The sequence below is a fragment of the Salmo salar genome, chromosome ssa03, assembly GCF_905237065.1.
Source record: "Salmo salar chromosome ssa03, Ssal_v3.1, whole genome shotgun sequence".
NCBI classification, from domain to species: Eukaryota; Metazoa; Chordata; class Actinopteri; order Salmoniformes; family Salmonidae; genus Salmo; species Salmo salar.
Window position 1 is genome coordinate 17,082,004 of NC_059444.1, and position 15,083 is coordinate 17,097,086.

A 15,083-nucleotide genomic window follows, 5' to 3' on the forward strand; every position below is an offset into this window, starting at 1 on the left:
AGAACTGTCGGTGATACCATGTTAATATGGTTGGGGCGGCAGGTACCCTAGTGGTTAGAGCATTGGGCCAGTAACCAAATGGTTGCTAGATTGAATCCCTGAGCTGAAAAGGTAAAAATCTGCCGTTCTGCTCCTGAACAAGGCAGAACCCACTGTTCCTTTAATTTATTTATTTTTATTTTACCGTTATTTTACCAGGTAATTTGACTGAGAACACATTCTTATTTACAGCAACAACCTGGGAAATAGTTACATGGGAGAGGAGGGGGATGAATGAACCAATTGTAAGCTGGGGATGATTAGGTGACCGTGATGGTATGAGGGACAGCTTGGGAATTTAGCCAGGACACCGGGGTTAACACCCCTACTCTTTCTAGGCTGTCATTGAGAATAAGAATTTGTTCTTAACTGACTTGCCTAGTTAAAGGTTCATAAAAAAAATATATATATATAGCATGTCAGACTTTAGTCAATAATTTGATATATATGGCATTAATTGACTTGATTTATGAATGATTAAGGGTAATCTAAAGTTGTTTACATTATCTCTTTTGGAATGTCAAGCACTCTCATGTTGATTGCTTGGATGTTGGCTGGAAGCACGGACACTTTCATAGCCAGCTACTTCAAACCTGATTGCCCAGAGCAAACACTGTTCAGTCAGAAAATGAGTTTCCAGGTATGTAACAACAAACAGATGAACTAAAATGTAACATCTGTTGTGAAAGGTTAAAGATGTAAAGGCTGTAGATGTAACGGTTCAGGCAATATACTGTACATGGACAATAAGTAGTCCCTTTACATTGATATGTCACTGCTTGAAGGTGATAAGCATCAAAGATACAGTGTAAGTGTCCTGTGTTTGTTCAAATGCATCGAGGGTTGATGGTGTTAACAGTGCTGCTTATCTGTTTGACCTTCACTCTTCCTTTCATCTACAAAGGAGGATAGAGTAAGGTGAGCTACAGCAAACATACAGGTCCCCCTCTTACTCTGCCTCACTCTTGCTGTTATGCCCTGCTTTAACTTTAGTTTGCCAGCAGAGGGCATCATATCTTGTTGTAGGATGCAGGCCTCAGTGGAAAAGTGGTTTGATGTAGTGTGTTGTCTATCCAATAGCATGTATTCATGGATGCCAAGGGAAGCCAAGCTTCCCCAAAAAATTGACTAAGAAAAAAAAAAAATATATATATATATATATTTAGTCTCTTTGTTTCCTAATTATCCTCTTCAATTCACAAGAGTCTGAATGTATCTCATCTGAGAAAGCATCCGAGGGAGTGAAACAGCGCCCCTCTGTCTCAGTACGTGTAAGCCATTATCTGAGGCTGTCTGGTCAAAAAGAGTATAACGTTACTGCCGCCTATAGTATTGAATGCAAGGGAAGCCAGTTTGGATTTGGCTTCACAGCAATCACATTACACCAAAACCAACAAATAATTTACAGAAAAAAACTTTAATTGTTGTATCTCGTTGTGTTGTTGTCCTCTGGTGGCTAGCTAGCTAGTTAAAATCATCCCTTTCCTAAATTAGCCATGGATGGAGACAGGTATTTGGACTTCTGGTTTTACTTAATTCTCCGTACTGGCCTATGATTATAACAGCGATTCTGATCTAATCATAAATTCATACGTTGTGCCTCTGGCCTGAGAGGAAGGAAGTTCAATATGTAGCTAGACGTAGTAAGCTAATGTTAACTAGCTGGCTTGGCACATCATTTCCCATGAAAGGAAGTTAGCCTAGCTAGCAAGCATTTTAGCCAGGTAGCCTAGGACAACAAAATCTAAAAGTGTGCACTGTATGGCAGAGTCATGAAAGAGAGGAGAACAGCATTGGCGTTTCACTACAAGTAGGGTGAGTCAACATGTTTTTTCTACTTTCACACACCCACCCACACACACACACAAAGAAATCAGTGACATGGACAGCCACATCATATCTAGCTTACGTTTATTGGACTAAATGGTTTTTGGTATCTTAGTTGTCACTGTATTAGACTAAGCATAGATTATTTGATGATGTTGAAATGGTGTTGGATTAGTGGAGGCAGCTCCTGTTTTCTCTGCGTCTTGTGGTAACACTCTGTGGTTCTAAATCAATAGTTGGTTACTAGCCCGAAAATGTGGGAAACATTAACCTGCTTGACCATGCAGTAGGTCATTTAATACCATATGCTTTGTGGACTTCACCAGACTGCTGTTGCTCTCCGGTTTTGTGATGAAACAAATGTGTGGTTGAATTTATTCTGCCACTGTGTCTTCTTCTTGTCACAGTGTCAAGGCATATGAACTAACAGGTTATATAGCAAACAATGCAATTATCACAATACAGTGATTTTATCCACACACCGCTACTGTGCCTGTCATCTCCAGCGTGATGGGGTCCATCTTTGCCTGGGCTGTACTGTCCCAGCCCTGGCTATACTTCAGGCCATAATGGCCTCTCTCAGACCTTCTCCCGACTCCTCCAGGTAAAGCCCAACTGTCATCTACATCTCATACATGATCATACTCTGAAGATGCTGACACTGTAAAATAAGGTTTCTCTAAACTGCTGGTATGGATGTTTGGTTTTTACCTGTGTATGTGTGGATGGATGCTGTGTTTAATGGGGTGCTGTTGTTTTCTGTAAATCCTCTCCATGGCTGTTATGTAAGGTGTGCTTCTATTATTAACCTGTACTCTTACCACTGATTAGCTGTTCTCTCGATGCAGGAGGTGGGTATTTCACTGTTCTCTCGATGCAGGAGGTGGGTATTTCACTGTTCTCTCGATGCAGGAGGTGGGTATTTCACTGTTCTCTCGATGCAGGAGGTGGGTATTTCACTGGAGGCAATGGGGAGATTATGGCTGGTTAGTCCACCTTTGGAACTTATGTTATTTTAGTACATATTTGTTTCTATTTGATAGTCAAGCTAAATAACTTAAAGTGCATACATTATCCTAATTTTGTCGTATTAAATGTCACTGTTACTGTGCAGTTAGCTGATTATGACCACTTCCCATCATTGAATAATTGTTGTTTAGAGCCAGAAGTTTTTCCTGACTTTAACAGGAAAATCTCTTCACCCTATCTATAACTTGGGCCCATAATTTTCATGGCCAGACAGTCAGGAAAAACTGTTGGCCCTTCTCATTGCTTTCCACTCGTTTCTATAGTTCCAAAGTCCGGTTCCACAGTCACCAAGTCAGGTTCCACAGTCACCAAGTCAGGTTCCACAGTCACAAAGTCAGGTTCCACTGTCACCAAGTCAGGTTCCACAGCCACAAAGTCAGATTCCCCAGCCACAAAGTCAGATTTCGCAGCCACAAAGTTACATTCCACAGCCACAAAGTCAAAATTGGCTACAAAATTAGCTTTTTGGTCTTAATTTAAAGTTAGTGTTAGGCATAAGGTTAGGTTGAAAATCTAATTTTAAGAAGATAAATTGTAGAAATGGGCATGGTTTGTGACTGTGTCTATAAAAGCTACTGACGACCCTTTCATGTGATGCTCATTTCCTGTTGTGATGCAGTCGGCCATGTTTTTGGGGATTGGTCAGCAGTCTGCCTCACCCCTGGTGGCTGGGGGTGCTGACTGGGTTTCTTCTTGAGATTGTTGCTTGGGCTCCATAAAAAAGCCTACATTAAAACACGTAACTTGTTTCATGATTGATAGGTCTGTTGCTTGAATATGTCAATTATTTTCAGACAATGCACTTTTTCCATTAATTTTAACATGTATAGCAGGTTAAAGGTGATTGATCACACTTTCTGTAGAAAGAGCTGTCGTTGTTCCATATTCAAAGGTGAAAAGCTTTTCAGCACCAATTTCCTGTTTTGTGATGTTGTGACCTTGTTTCCACAGCGAGTGACCCTGATGACCAGCAGGGGATTCTTGCTTACCACTCAGAGGGCAGCACTTGGGTAACACCATAAGCACAGACTTAAGAGTTATCTCTGTGAAGCTTTGAAGTGATTTGAAGTGTACGGGCCAGTAAGAATTCAGGTTTAAAGCCAATGACGGAAAACTTTAGGATGGAACTCTTCTCCTGAACTTGATATTTTGATGAAGTTGTCTTGGTTTGACTAGATACTGCAAGAAGCTGTACTGTTCATGAGTAAATATTCGGATTTACTAGTAACTGATTGTGCAAAGTATAATATTGGCCCCCAGAACCTAATCAGCTGCTGGTTTTTAGCTACTCATTAACAGTTTCATATTATGGCTGTCTTGACAGATTGGTGCAAAGAGACCGATTTTATTGGTCGGATATTATTTAATTGTGCACTTTTGACAATTTAATATAATGTCATCCTTTTTTCACAGGATGCATGGTTCAAAATGGTTGCCTTTGTTATTGGGAATAGCGGATTTCCTGGTCAGCTTTATTTACATCATCGGTGTATTGTGACAACTGTGAGGATGGCCTTTTCATGGTACAGGACAACTCACTGGCTGTTAGAATGATGAAGGATTGTGATTCTTATTCAGATTCAGGCCACAGGCAGATCAAGGCACTGAACCAGATGTACGGCCTCTAGATCGAGGGAAAGGAAATGGTAGGGAATATTTTAAACAAAAACATTTTTACTGGATAGCTTATCAATTTCACACACACATACCAAAAGCATTTTTGTACTATTGATTTTGTGCTAATGTTGTTATCCCAACTTCTCAGGAAAATGCAGAGTACTGTAAATCTATTATCATGATTACAATCTTCACTATAATTAGATAACTGTAATTAGTCTATATCTGAACAGAGCAGCTCTGTACTGCATGCCATATAACACGTTTTTGTCCTCAATGTTATACTCAATATAATGCAGCTAAATTCATACAGGCCACTTTAAATGTAGATCGTGTAATTTCATATAAAAAAATGAATACTGTATAAATTAATCATGCATGAATTTGTAGTTAACTATCCCGTTCTGTGACTGCTGTACATGTGATTTTATTTTATTGGTGTTATAGCTAGTGTGGACTTCCCAGTCAATAACCAAATCAACACACACAACCATACACACTTACAGGCACACCCATTTCTAGGTAACAAGAAGACAAGTCAAATATTTTCCTTAATGTCAATACAACTTTATTTTGATGCAGAATTATCAATTGAGAATAACAAAAACAAAACAAAAGCGAAATATCCATGGAACACCTTAACACTTAAAATAACCGAGAATGCAATTTAAACTTTAAAGTATTCACCTTGGAGTTTTGCATTAGTTTAGTACGTAATACCAGACCACCTGCAAACAAAAGAGATCACATTGTGAAGCATAAAAAACAGTAATATAGTTGAAAAAGGCATCTCAAAATGGCAATGTCAAGTCAAGCTTTGAATATCCTATACTATAAGTGGCTATCATATTAAAGATTTTATATGACGTTAATTATACAGGTAATCATAATATGCATTCTTTATTTTAGAACAATGATAGATTCGTTTTTTACTGCTTTGGATTACCACATTTATCATAATATTCTTATTGCCTCTTTAGTTTAAACTCTATTTAGAAGAAAATACAATACGAAAATACCATAAATATCTTTCTGTTGTATAACCAAGACAGTACTTAAAAAGTATGTAAGGATCTTAACTGAACAATATCGTAATGTACTCATCCGGTAGTCCATCTATATTCATTACATTGTGTCATATCTCTTACAATACCAATTACATATTTTATTTCACAATAACTTTAAAAGTACAGTACCGATAATGAATATATATATTCAAGCTGTATCAATAATAGAACTGGAAACATCTAACAAAGTTCAGGAAGTTGGCAGCTGTAGAAATATGGAATGGGATTATTCAGGTTTGATGTTCTTCACTCTTGTTCGTGGTTGACAAATAGTCTTGCCTCCCATCTCTGAGCCATGGTATTCTTTTTCCTTGGTAATGTGGAGAGTGATTCTGGGAACTGGGGGAAAGAGTTTCACCTGTAAAACTGCATGCAGTTTCAAGGTGAAAATGGATGGTGTTTAAAATGGTTTGTAATGAAAAAACTCTATCAGAAAATGTAATGAACACAATTAAACATGAGCACATGCAATGTTATTTAGTGAGGCATTCAGATGACATTTAGTGAGGCAATCAGATGACAAAATATTTTTTTCTACACTGGTCATGTTTTGCAATTGGCATGACAACGAACACCACAAGGGAGTTGACTAAAGCACAAACATTTGATCAGGTGACTAGGCTAACATCTGTTCGTTGATTAATTATTATTGGAGAAGATAGGACATACCCTATGGTCACATGACAGGGTGGAGCGGTCCAGCTTTCGAGTCCTTGATGGGGATGAAGGGGAAGACACACATTTCAGTGGCACTTCTGAAGAAGAAAGAGAAACCATTAATACTCATACATTCATATGCTTAGAGACCTATATCATGAATTTGGACAAGTGGTGACCACTAGTGATGCAATGAAAACACAACACAACACAGCTACAAACCACAAACTCTTTCCCATATTAACCGTGCTCTTCATCAGTCATCAGCACATACCTGCTGTATCAAAGCTCAGGTTCTCCAGGTTGGGGGACACCACAACAGTGTCATACTTCTCCCTGGTGTGCATCTGGCTCCTCTGCCTCCTCCACTCCTCCTCCCTCTGCTTCACCATCTTAATCTCCTGGTCCACCAGGGACATGGAGCTCCGCGAGCGCAGTTTGAAGAAGGGATTGTTGACAAATGTGCTCTCCTGGGTCTCCTGGCAGGAGGCCGAGCTCAGGCAGAACTCTGAGGCGCTCCGAATGATCAGGTTGGACGTCTCTAGAATGATGACGTTGGCTGACGTCTCCAAAGGCCACTCGCTATAACGGCTGGGACCCGGGGAGAGCAGGGATCCTCGGGTGCGGTGCCTTGGGCTGGTGGGGTAGGAGTCTGGCTCCAGGATGATCACGTTTTGGGCGGTCATTTCGTGGTAGGTCGCACACCTCGGTGTGGGTGAGGGGGAGGTGGCTATGGAGAAGGTTGGGGTTTTTGCGTCGGGAGACCTCAATGGCCTGCATCCGGGATCACTAGAGTCAAACATCTTCCGTTTCTCCTCCACCTCCTGGCAAAAACCCTTCCCGTACTTGCCGGGGTAGAGAGTGGTTGGTCTGGGATGTGCAGATGATTCTCCAGCTTGACCCTGTTTCGTGATCCCTCTCTCCCGCCTGAAGTTTTCCTCGCGCTCTATGGTCTGTCGTATCTCCCTTTCGACAGGGTTGTCTGAGTCCTCGTAAGGGGACCTGTAGCTGAGGTCATCTAGACCTGAGTCTTCTGAACATGGGCTGAACTGGGTGTGATGAAAGTCACCCAGGGCGAGGCTGTCAAGTTCGGTGTCCCTCCTGGGTCGATCGATGTTCCTGACGGGTGTGTACATGGCACTGTGACCTCCCTGGCACATCCCCTGCTGTCTGACAGTGGGCTGGTGGACTTGGACCTGTCCTTTGGTCTGCTCCTCCATTTGGCGCCACTGCTTCCGAGCCCCCTGGAAGTCCACATGCTCTGTACTAACGTTCTTGCTCGTCATTTCTTGTATCACACAGTAGTCTTGAGGAACCTTCTTGTCAGAGCTTACAGAAGAGCTTGCAGATGTAGAACGACGTACTTTGCAAGCTCCGCCTTGGCTGGCCTCTTCCTCATCCTCTGGAATCTCTGATAAGACCTTGAACTGGCCAGAGGACATATCTTGGTCTTGGATCTCACATTCTGTGGGGCAATCGGGTTGTTCAAGCTCGTGAGGACTATCTGCAGTTTCATCCTTGGTCCCATTCTCTGCCTCCCCTGCAGCTTTATCCTTCTCGAAAGCATCTTGAGCATTTCCGTCACACCTTTCTTCCTTGTTGACTGTAGATGCAAAAGTGGACCTCCATTGGTCGTCAGTCTCGCTGTCTGATGACACGATGGCCATTTCTACCTGCAGACAGTCACTCAGGTCGTCTCGGTCAAGGTCATGACAGGACCCCGTAGAAACGTCAGAGGAGACCTCCTCTCGGATAAGCTGCTCCAAGATGGACTCTTGTGTCACCGTCACTTCTGATGGAGCAGAGTTGTCCACGTCATCTTCTGCAAGCAGGTCTTCCACCTTGCAAACGGGTTCACTCTCAAATATACTTGAGGAGTTGAGTAACTCTTTTAGACTGAAGTCATCTTGTCCTGTCCCAAAGTTGAGAATCCCCTCCTCTCTGTTTCCATCCTCATTTTCATCATCCTCGTCTGGTTCATCCACTGACGTTTTTATGTTCTCTTTTGTTCCTCTGTATTCTGCGAAAGGTTCTTGGTCACATTCTTCCTCGCTCTCACTAAGCAGGCGTCTCTGGTCCTCCGTTTCCCCAGAATCCATTTTATAGTCTGTTAGGTCGTCCATCTCTGAAAGCTGGCTGGTCTCCATGGCTACGGCCCCAGAGTGGGATTCTTGTTCTTGTTGTTTCTCTTGTGGAGTGTCGCTGGCACTGGCACTGCAGCTCTCTCTCACTTCATTCCCCTTTATCCTCTTCACTCCAGCTGTGGCTCTCTATGGAAGTCAAATAAAACATGTTAAGGGTAGAATAAGGCGGAGACACAAAAAAACTGTATCTGAATAGATCAATGGATAGCCTACTGAACCTGGTATGATGTATTTTTGTCTTTCTGCGATGGCTCATTTGATGAAGTGTGGTGGTGAATGGAATTCCTTATATAGTGAATCTCAAATTAAGTAATGCCTATACCAGCCAGTACCCTCAGTTCCATGTAAAAATATATAGTTTATCCTTATAGGTGGTATAATGTTATCCTTTTAACACCCACCACAGTAACTGGTTAACTGGTTATCATTTTGGTTCTCTGTGATATGACACACCAGGGTTTCACCACGCCACTTTAATTTCATCAAAACACTGTCTTCACTCTGGTGCTCACAGAGGGTGGGAGGAAATCTTTTGAAAGCATAAAACACCATGAGACATGCTTCAAACCGAGCATGGCTTCGCTGTAAGTGGGTGAGAATTAGCATGATTTTGATCGTTTCACAGCCAAACATGTGATTCTGCCAGGGATAACATGTTGATGTCAAAAAGAACATAGTACTGATATGCATAAAAAAAAACACAGAAAATGGCTAGGTGAAGGGAGATGGGCTTGTTCTCATACATACTGTATGTATTTAGATGAACGTTTGGAAAAGGTTTTCATACAAGAGATGCAAGCTGTCTACATACAGTACATGTATGCATGAAATATGGTGACCAGACCATTTTCTGAGGCCCTTAATAACAGTTTACATGTGATTAAAACTGACTTCTTGATTCGGGGATGTAAGCAAATCAGCCCACACAATAGCCCTAATCAACATACCTAGCTATTGCTAAGACAACATTTATTGCATAGCGAATACACCCACACACCAACACTGATAATTCACACCATTGGAGTTGGCATAGGCTACTGTCCACCAGTTGGACAGCACTTCTTTTTCAAGTGAAGCTGTGTAGCGTGCTTATTGCCGAAGTTGTTTGAAAGCTTGGAGACCCCATATCTGCAAATAATCAACTGTTGCTTTATCTGAAGAAAAACAAAAACACGCTGAAAGCATTGCACATGTTTTTGAGGGTGTGCGTTTGTTTGTTTGTTTACGCACATGTTGCAAACATGTGGTACTGCATACTGTGACAATGGCATTGGGCAGAGAACAGAATAAACCCATCTGAAAGAACAAATTGGATCCATTATGTAAGGATGAAGTACCTCGGCCCCCGTCATTTCGGTTGTGTTCCAATTGCGTTTGAACATTGGGTCCTGGTACTGCAGTACAGGGAATCAGTACATTCGAGCCCTCAGGGCATCCAACCCAGCCTCCATCCACCAAACTGTACTAAGACCTGAATTCAACCTGTACTGGTCATTCATCCATAATGCTGTATCAATCCTAATGCTGATGGTTGGAGTGATTTCTTTGAAGCTCTTAACTTGCACTAGTTTTGCTTCTCCAGCGCACCACCATACAAACTATTCCTCCCATATACTGGTGTTTCTGAGTGCTTCCTGGATGGAGATCAGGTCCACTTGGTGTGAATCTCTTAGCAAACATGCTGTACTGTATATGGTATAAATATAGCTTTGGAACGGTTGCCTAGAAACTTGCTGATATGAAAATCCAAGCCCTCCTGGGAGCAGCTTGTAAGAGATGCCTTTTCATATTTTTTATCCTCTGGGTCATATTTAATGTACATAGAGCAGTATTAAATGTACAGTAAGCTCTCTGCAATACCAGTAATGGCTAGATCTGCCAGATGGACAAGATTTATCTTGAATGATACAGCAGGGACATGTGTTGAAAAGTAGGGTAGCCTAACCCACTGGCCACACCACGTCATTTCATCATGGAAATGTGTCTAATCTGGTTGAGACGTTCAATCAATGAAATTTCAACCTTTATTTACCCACTCAAAAAGACAGCCAGAAGTTTGTTGAATTCCCAATGTGTTATCATATGCGTTCAACCATCTAAAAGCACAACCAAATGACCTGGATTGTAGTTGAGATTATATTACAAAAGTTGTTCATTTGTTAATTATATTTGTTAATATATAATATCATGAAATTGTTAATATTTGTTAATTAATATTGTGAAGATCTCCACAGACCTGTGGCCTTTGCATGCTATCCTGAACATGCACACTTTCTATGATGACATAATAAGACTTTTAGAGTTACAGTAACCTCTAAATGTGGCCATGGATGAGTTGAATAAAAGCTCTTACATAGCCTTAACTTTAGGCTATTGACTGTATTACAAAAGTCATATTGAATTGTGTTGGTTGACAAACAACTATCAACATTTTAAAGGAGATGTATCTAATGCTTGGATCATTTCATCTGAGCCACTGGCTTAATCCTGTTCTTTAGCTTTTATTTTTGGTTTTGTTGGAGACGTGAATCCAACATGTAGACAAGTTAATAGGCTATTTACTTTATTGCAAAAGTGAGATTGAATTGTGTTTGGTTGTCAACACAACCAAATATCTCCATCGTAACCAAAAATCGAAGTAAGAAAACAGGACTATATCAAATCAAACTTCAAATGCACTTTAAATAAAGTTTGATTTGATTTATTCCTGTTCTTTTAACTTCAATTTTCTAGTTGAAATGGAGACGTGAATCCAACATATTAAATTTGACATTCACTAAAGCTTGAAACCCTAGGCCTATATGTATTGTTTATTTTTGCTGAACCCTGGGCTGAATTGAAACAATAGCTTTTGATTTCTTTGCAAACGCTTATACAGTATGGTTAAATTTCATTTGCACTGTTAAACCTACCCTTTGAAATGACTTCGATAGCAATAGTGAATATATTTAGTTATTAAGAAATCTCTAAATAATCATTCTCACTGTAACACATTGGTAGTAGTTAGTGACAAATATCAAAGCTGGGCTTGGTTAAACCCCTGGATGGGAGACCAAATGCAATAGCTGTAGATACATTTGCTCTCCAGTAGGAGGTTCTGCTAAGCCTATTGTTTTTTTCTGATAGTGGATATAACGTTGAAGATCTGACGTACAAAGAAACATATTTTATACAAGGTTGAAAATTGGTTACCATGATGACATAATTCTGTGGTTGAAATGTCACCCTCAAAACAACAGTTTTGATGACTTTTTGCGAATCCAATGTATTTTCCATTTAGATTCCACATCACAATACCTTGACAAATGACGTTGAAAAAACATTGATTCAACCAGGTTGTGCCCAGGGGGAAGCTTTACTTTACACACACAAATATTTGACTGAATAGCATTATGAATGTTTACATGTACAGTTTGAAAATGCAATGAGAAGGAAATCTTTGAGTGCTTTGCAGAAGGTCAAATGACCACAGGCCTAGGGATAGATTCACCTGCCAGGCTATCAGCAACTCATTTCACCTGCATGGCCATGTATCTTTGTGTTGTCCATGTGTACTGTTATATCATGACCACGTGGCCTGCTGTAGGTGTATGGACCAGCACATCCTACAGGTAATGTGTTCTGTTTTCTACTCAATCATTGCAAAATGGAGTCTGTGGTCTGCACAGCCAAGATAGGTTAATTTGATCGTCTGCAGACACAACAAGGATGATATCAACAGCTGGTCACAGTAGGATAAAATCCCTCCGTTCTGTTTATGTGGGAGGTGGAAAATACAACTGAAAGATGACTTGATTGTTGAGTATGAGGAGAGTCCCTCACACCCCTTCCCTTGTTACATCAAAGGTTGAGTGATGTACTCTGAATAACCTGTTCACAATTTTCCCAGGATACCCAACCAATGGGAAAAGGATCCACCATTTGCAGTGATACAGAATGAGAAAATTAAATTATAGGAAATCTCAGAGAGTAAATATGTTTATGAGAATGAATTGCTTGAATTGAATTGCCATAATATAAAGTGCCATTTTTCTTCTCTTCATAAAGGCAAACTACCTGTCATATGGCTGAGAACCAAAGACATGTTGGACAACAGATAAAATAGTCACGCGCAAAATGCTTAGGATACCCCACTGCGCAAATTACAGACATTTCCACCATTCTGCAGGGTGATATAGATAGCAAATAGACATGCACCGACCAGGCAAATGCCCAGCATAGTGACAGATAAACTCACGTGCCGTAGCCGAGCAAAATCCATGCGATTTATGTACCCATCCAAGCCTTGAGCATGCTGCCAATCAAAACAAGCTGGCCGTGGCGAAAATATACAGTATACTTGGATATGATAACATATCTAGTACCTACCAGCAGCCTCCAACAGAGCAACCAGAAGGATATCATCTCCAACTTACCGAAGCGACCACATATTATTTGAACTACATTCACGGGTAGAGAACTCAACCAAGCGGCCACCCGTTGCGAGTAATTCATAGGTTTAATTTGAAGGAGGAAGAGATTCGCGTTTATGTGGATGTGTGTGGTGGGTGTCGGTCGGAATTATCGATTCGCAAGGCAAATTTGTCTGAAGTTAACTAGAGCAGACGCAATAAGTATTGGCATAAACGCCACTGAAATGCATTGCATCGCCCGCGACCCCCCGCGCTTCTCTCACAGCATCCTGCCCAATCCCCATACAGATAGATACGTTGGGCGCGTATGCATCCGCTACTGCAGCATCCAGCTATCGCCCCCAGGCTCCTTCTCTTTCAGAGACCAGCTATGGAGCGTTTGCTTTTGCCTGCACTTTTTAGAACCCTGTCGATTTCCATGACCAACGTCACTGCTGCCCTGAAATCATTAGCTCACTGATTATTCATTGTGGTCCATTAAAATCCTTTTCCATAAAGGGCTTCAGTGTTTTACCAGCTGTCAGGTTTTGTCCATACAATTATTTCAATTGACTGACCCCTAAGTTCATTGCTTGGGCTGTCTGGGTTATAGTATTAATATTCTGTGACTAAGTGGACAATTAGAACATGTAAATATTTCAGTCCCGAGCTGAGTGGTGAAAGTGAGTGAAGTCTCTGGTGAGGGTACATGTATTGAAGAATAACCCCTAGACACAGTTAACTCACTGCTGTTAAAAAGCCATTCAAATCTGGATAAATGATGGATCTTTAAGTGAGGTGGATGCGAGTGCCATGGCAGGACTGGCTTTTTAATCTTTTAATGCTCCACTTTTGTTCTGTGTCCAACATTTGGGATCAGTCGTTCATTTTGGGCATGCTGTGATAAATGAGGCAGTATGCCTACCATTAAAGGTGTTCAATTAATCTGCTGAATGTGTTTGTTTTTTATGTTTTTTATGTTTTTCTTTCTGCTTGCATTTTCTATTTCAACAAAAGCCACCATATCTACTCCATATGCTAAACAAAATGTATACAAAGCACAGTTAGTTTTAGTGGCCCAAATTGGCTAAAATGGCATACCCTGGATACATCTCTGTCTCTTGTAATGTGAATGGCCTGTAAACTCTGACTTTTTGAGTTCCAGGGGGGCATTCCAGCTATACAAAATACCTGCAACTGTATGTCAGAGTAGCTTTCAAAAGCGCTTCCTCAACTCACTACAACTTTTCTCAGCCCTCCATCCAGCATTAAAACCTATAAAACACATTTAAAAAAAACACTACTCTCAGTCTTAAACCAGTGGTCAGCTTGACAACCTCTCCAGTGTATGCAGGAATGCTCAGTGATGCTGTGAGTGTTTCTACAGTTTAATCCACCCTCACTCGATGTTCTCCTCAGCTCAGCTGGCTCACTGGAGCAGAGCTTTGTTTCTATCCACTTCAACAACACACTGAAGCCACAGTAAGAACAGAATCAACCAAATACCAATAACACAACCTACTCTCTCCTCCTCTTTTTCTCACACTCTAGCCTACATCTCGATCTTTCTTTCCCCCTCTCTCACTTTTTCTCTCTGTATCTCTCTTTCCCTGTTTTTCTCAAACACTCTCCATCTTTATCACTCTTTTTGCCTTCCAGAACACAATCCCAGCAGTACTAACTCAATACTCTGAACTGGTAACCATCTCTACAAGACTGTCAAGTGCGAAGCACATTTTTGTGACCTTCCTACTTTGGTCACCGTCTCTAAAGTGTTGCTAATGGTCATCAGCCTGATGCTGAATAACTAGGTGATGACCAAACGTCATGTTGTCCTACTGCTCTCTTACCTCCCAGGGTCTTTCCACAGATTCGGGCTCGGACTGGTCCAGTGGTGGAGTGATGAAGTGGAGTGTGCCTTTCTGCATCTGTCTGACACACACACAGAGTCACCACAGCGGCAAGCAGCGACACAAATCGGGTGCGTGGAAATCAGCCAATCACGAAACAGAAGCTTTGGTGACAGTTGTGTGTGCAACATGCGTTCACAGGCTCACACATTGAATATCACAAGCTCAGGGCAGCTACACGGTAAATACACTGACTGTACAAAACATTCAGAATATTGAGTTACACCCCCTTTAGCCCTCAGAACTGCCTCAATTCGTTGGGGCAGGGACTCTACAAGGTGTCAAAAGCATTCCACAGGGATGCTGGCCCATGGTGACTCCAATACTTCCCAGAGTTGTGTCAAGTTGTCTGGATGTACTTTGGGTGCTGGACCATTCTTGAGACACACAGGAAACTGTTGA

The 15,083-nt window shown here is 41.3% G+C and overlaps 1 protein-coding gene across 5 annotated transcripts; it reads right to left on the reverse strand.

Moving 5' to 3' along the window:
- Positions 1 to 5,063: 5,063 nt before the first annotated feature.
- Positions 5,064 to 14,928, reverse strand: si:ch211-153l6.6 (uncharacterized). Of its 5 annotated transcripts, none has more exons than XM_014190197.2 (4): positions 14,622 to 14,928; positions 6,511 to 8,506; positions 6,249 to 6,334; positions 5,064 to 5,918 (listed from the first exon to the last, which is right to left on the reverse strand). In XM_014190197.2, exons 1-4 carry the CDS (start codon positions 14,697 to 14,699, stop codon positions 5,826 to 5,828), a joined length of 2,253 nt encoding a protein of 750 aa, XP_014045672.1. In that variant the 5' UTR covers positions 14,700 to 14,928; the 3' UTR covers positions 5,064 to 5,825. The 5 variants fall into 5 exon arrangements, with proteins under 5 accessions (XP_014045672.1, XP_014045675.1, XP_014045682.1 ...); XM_014190200.2 differs by lacking the exon at positions 14,622 to 14,928 and adding an exon at positions 12,618 to 14,606; XM_014190207.2 differs by lacking the exon at positions 14,622 to 14,928 and adding an exon at positions 12,796 to 14,605.
- Positions 14,929 to 15,083: the final 155 nt, after the last annotated feature.

What these genes read in the sequence shown, in the direction of transcription:
- si:ch211-153l6.6 (XM_014190195.2), bottom strand. Translation starts at nt 12,874, where the DNA reads ATGAATTACTCGCAACGGGTGGCCGCTTGGTTGAGTTCTCTACCCGTG. An exon ending in TGCTCTGTTGGAGGCTGCTG is followed by an intron (nt 8,507 to 12,748) that starts GTAGGTACTAGA and finishes TGACTTCCATAG; the next exon opens with AGAGCCACAGCTGGAGTGAA. An exon ending in CCTGAGCTTTGATACAGCAG is followed by an intron (nt 6,335 to 6,510) that starts GTATGTGCTGAT and finishes TTTCTTCTTCAG; the next exon opens with AAGTGCCACTGAAATGTGTG.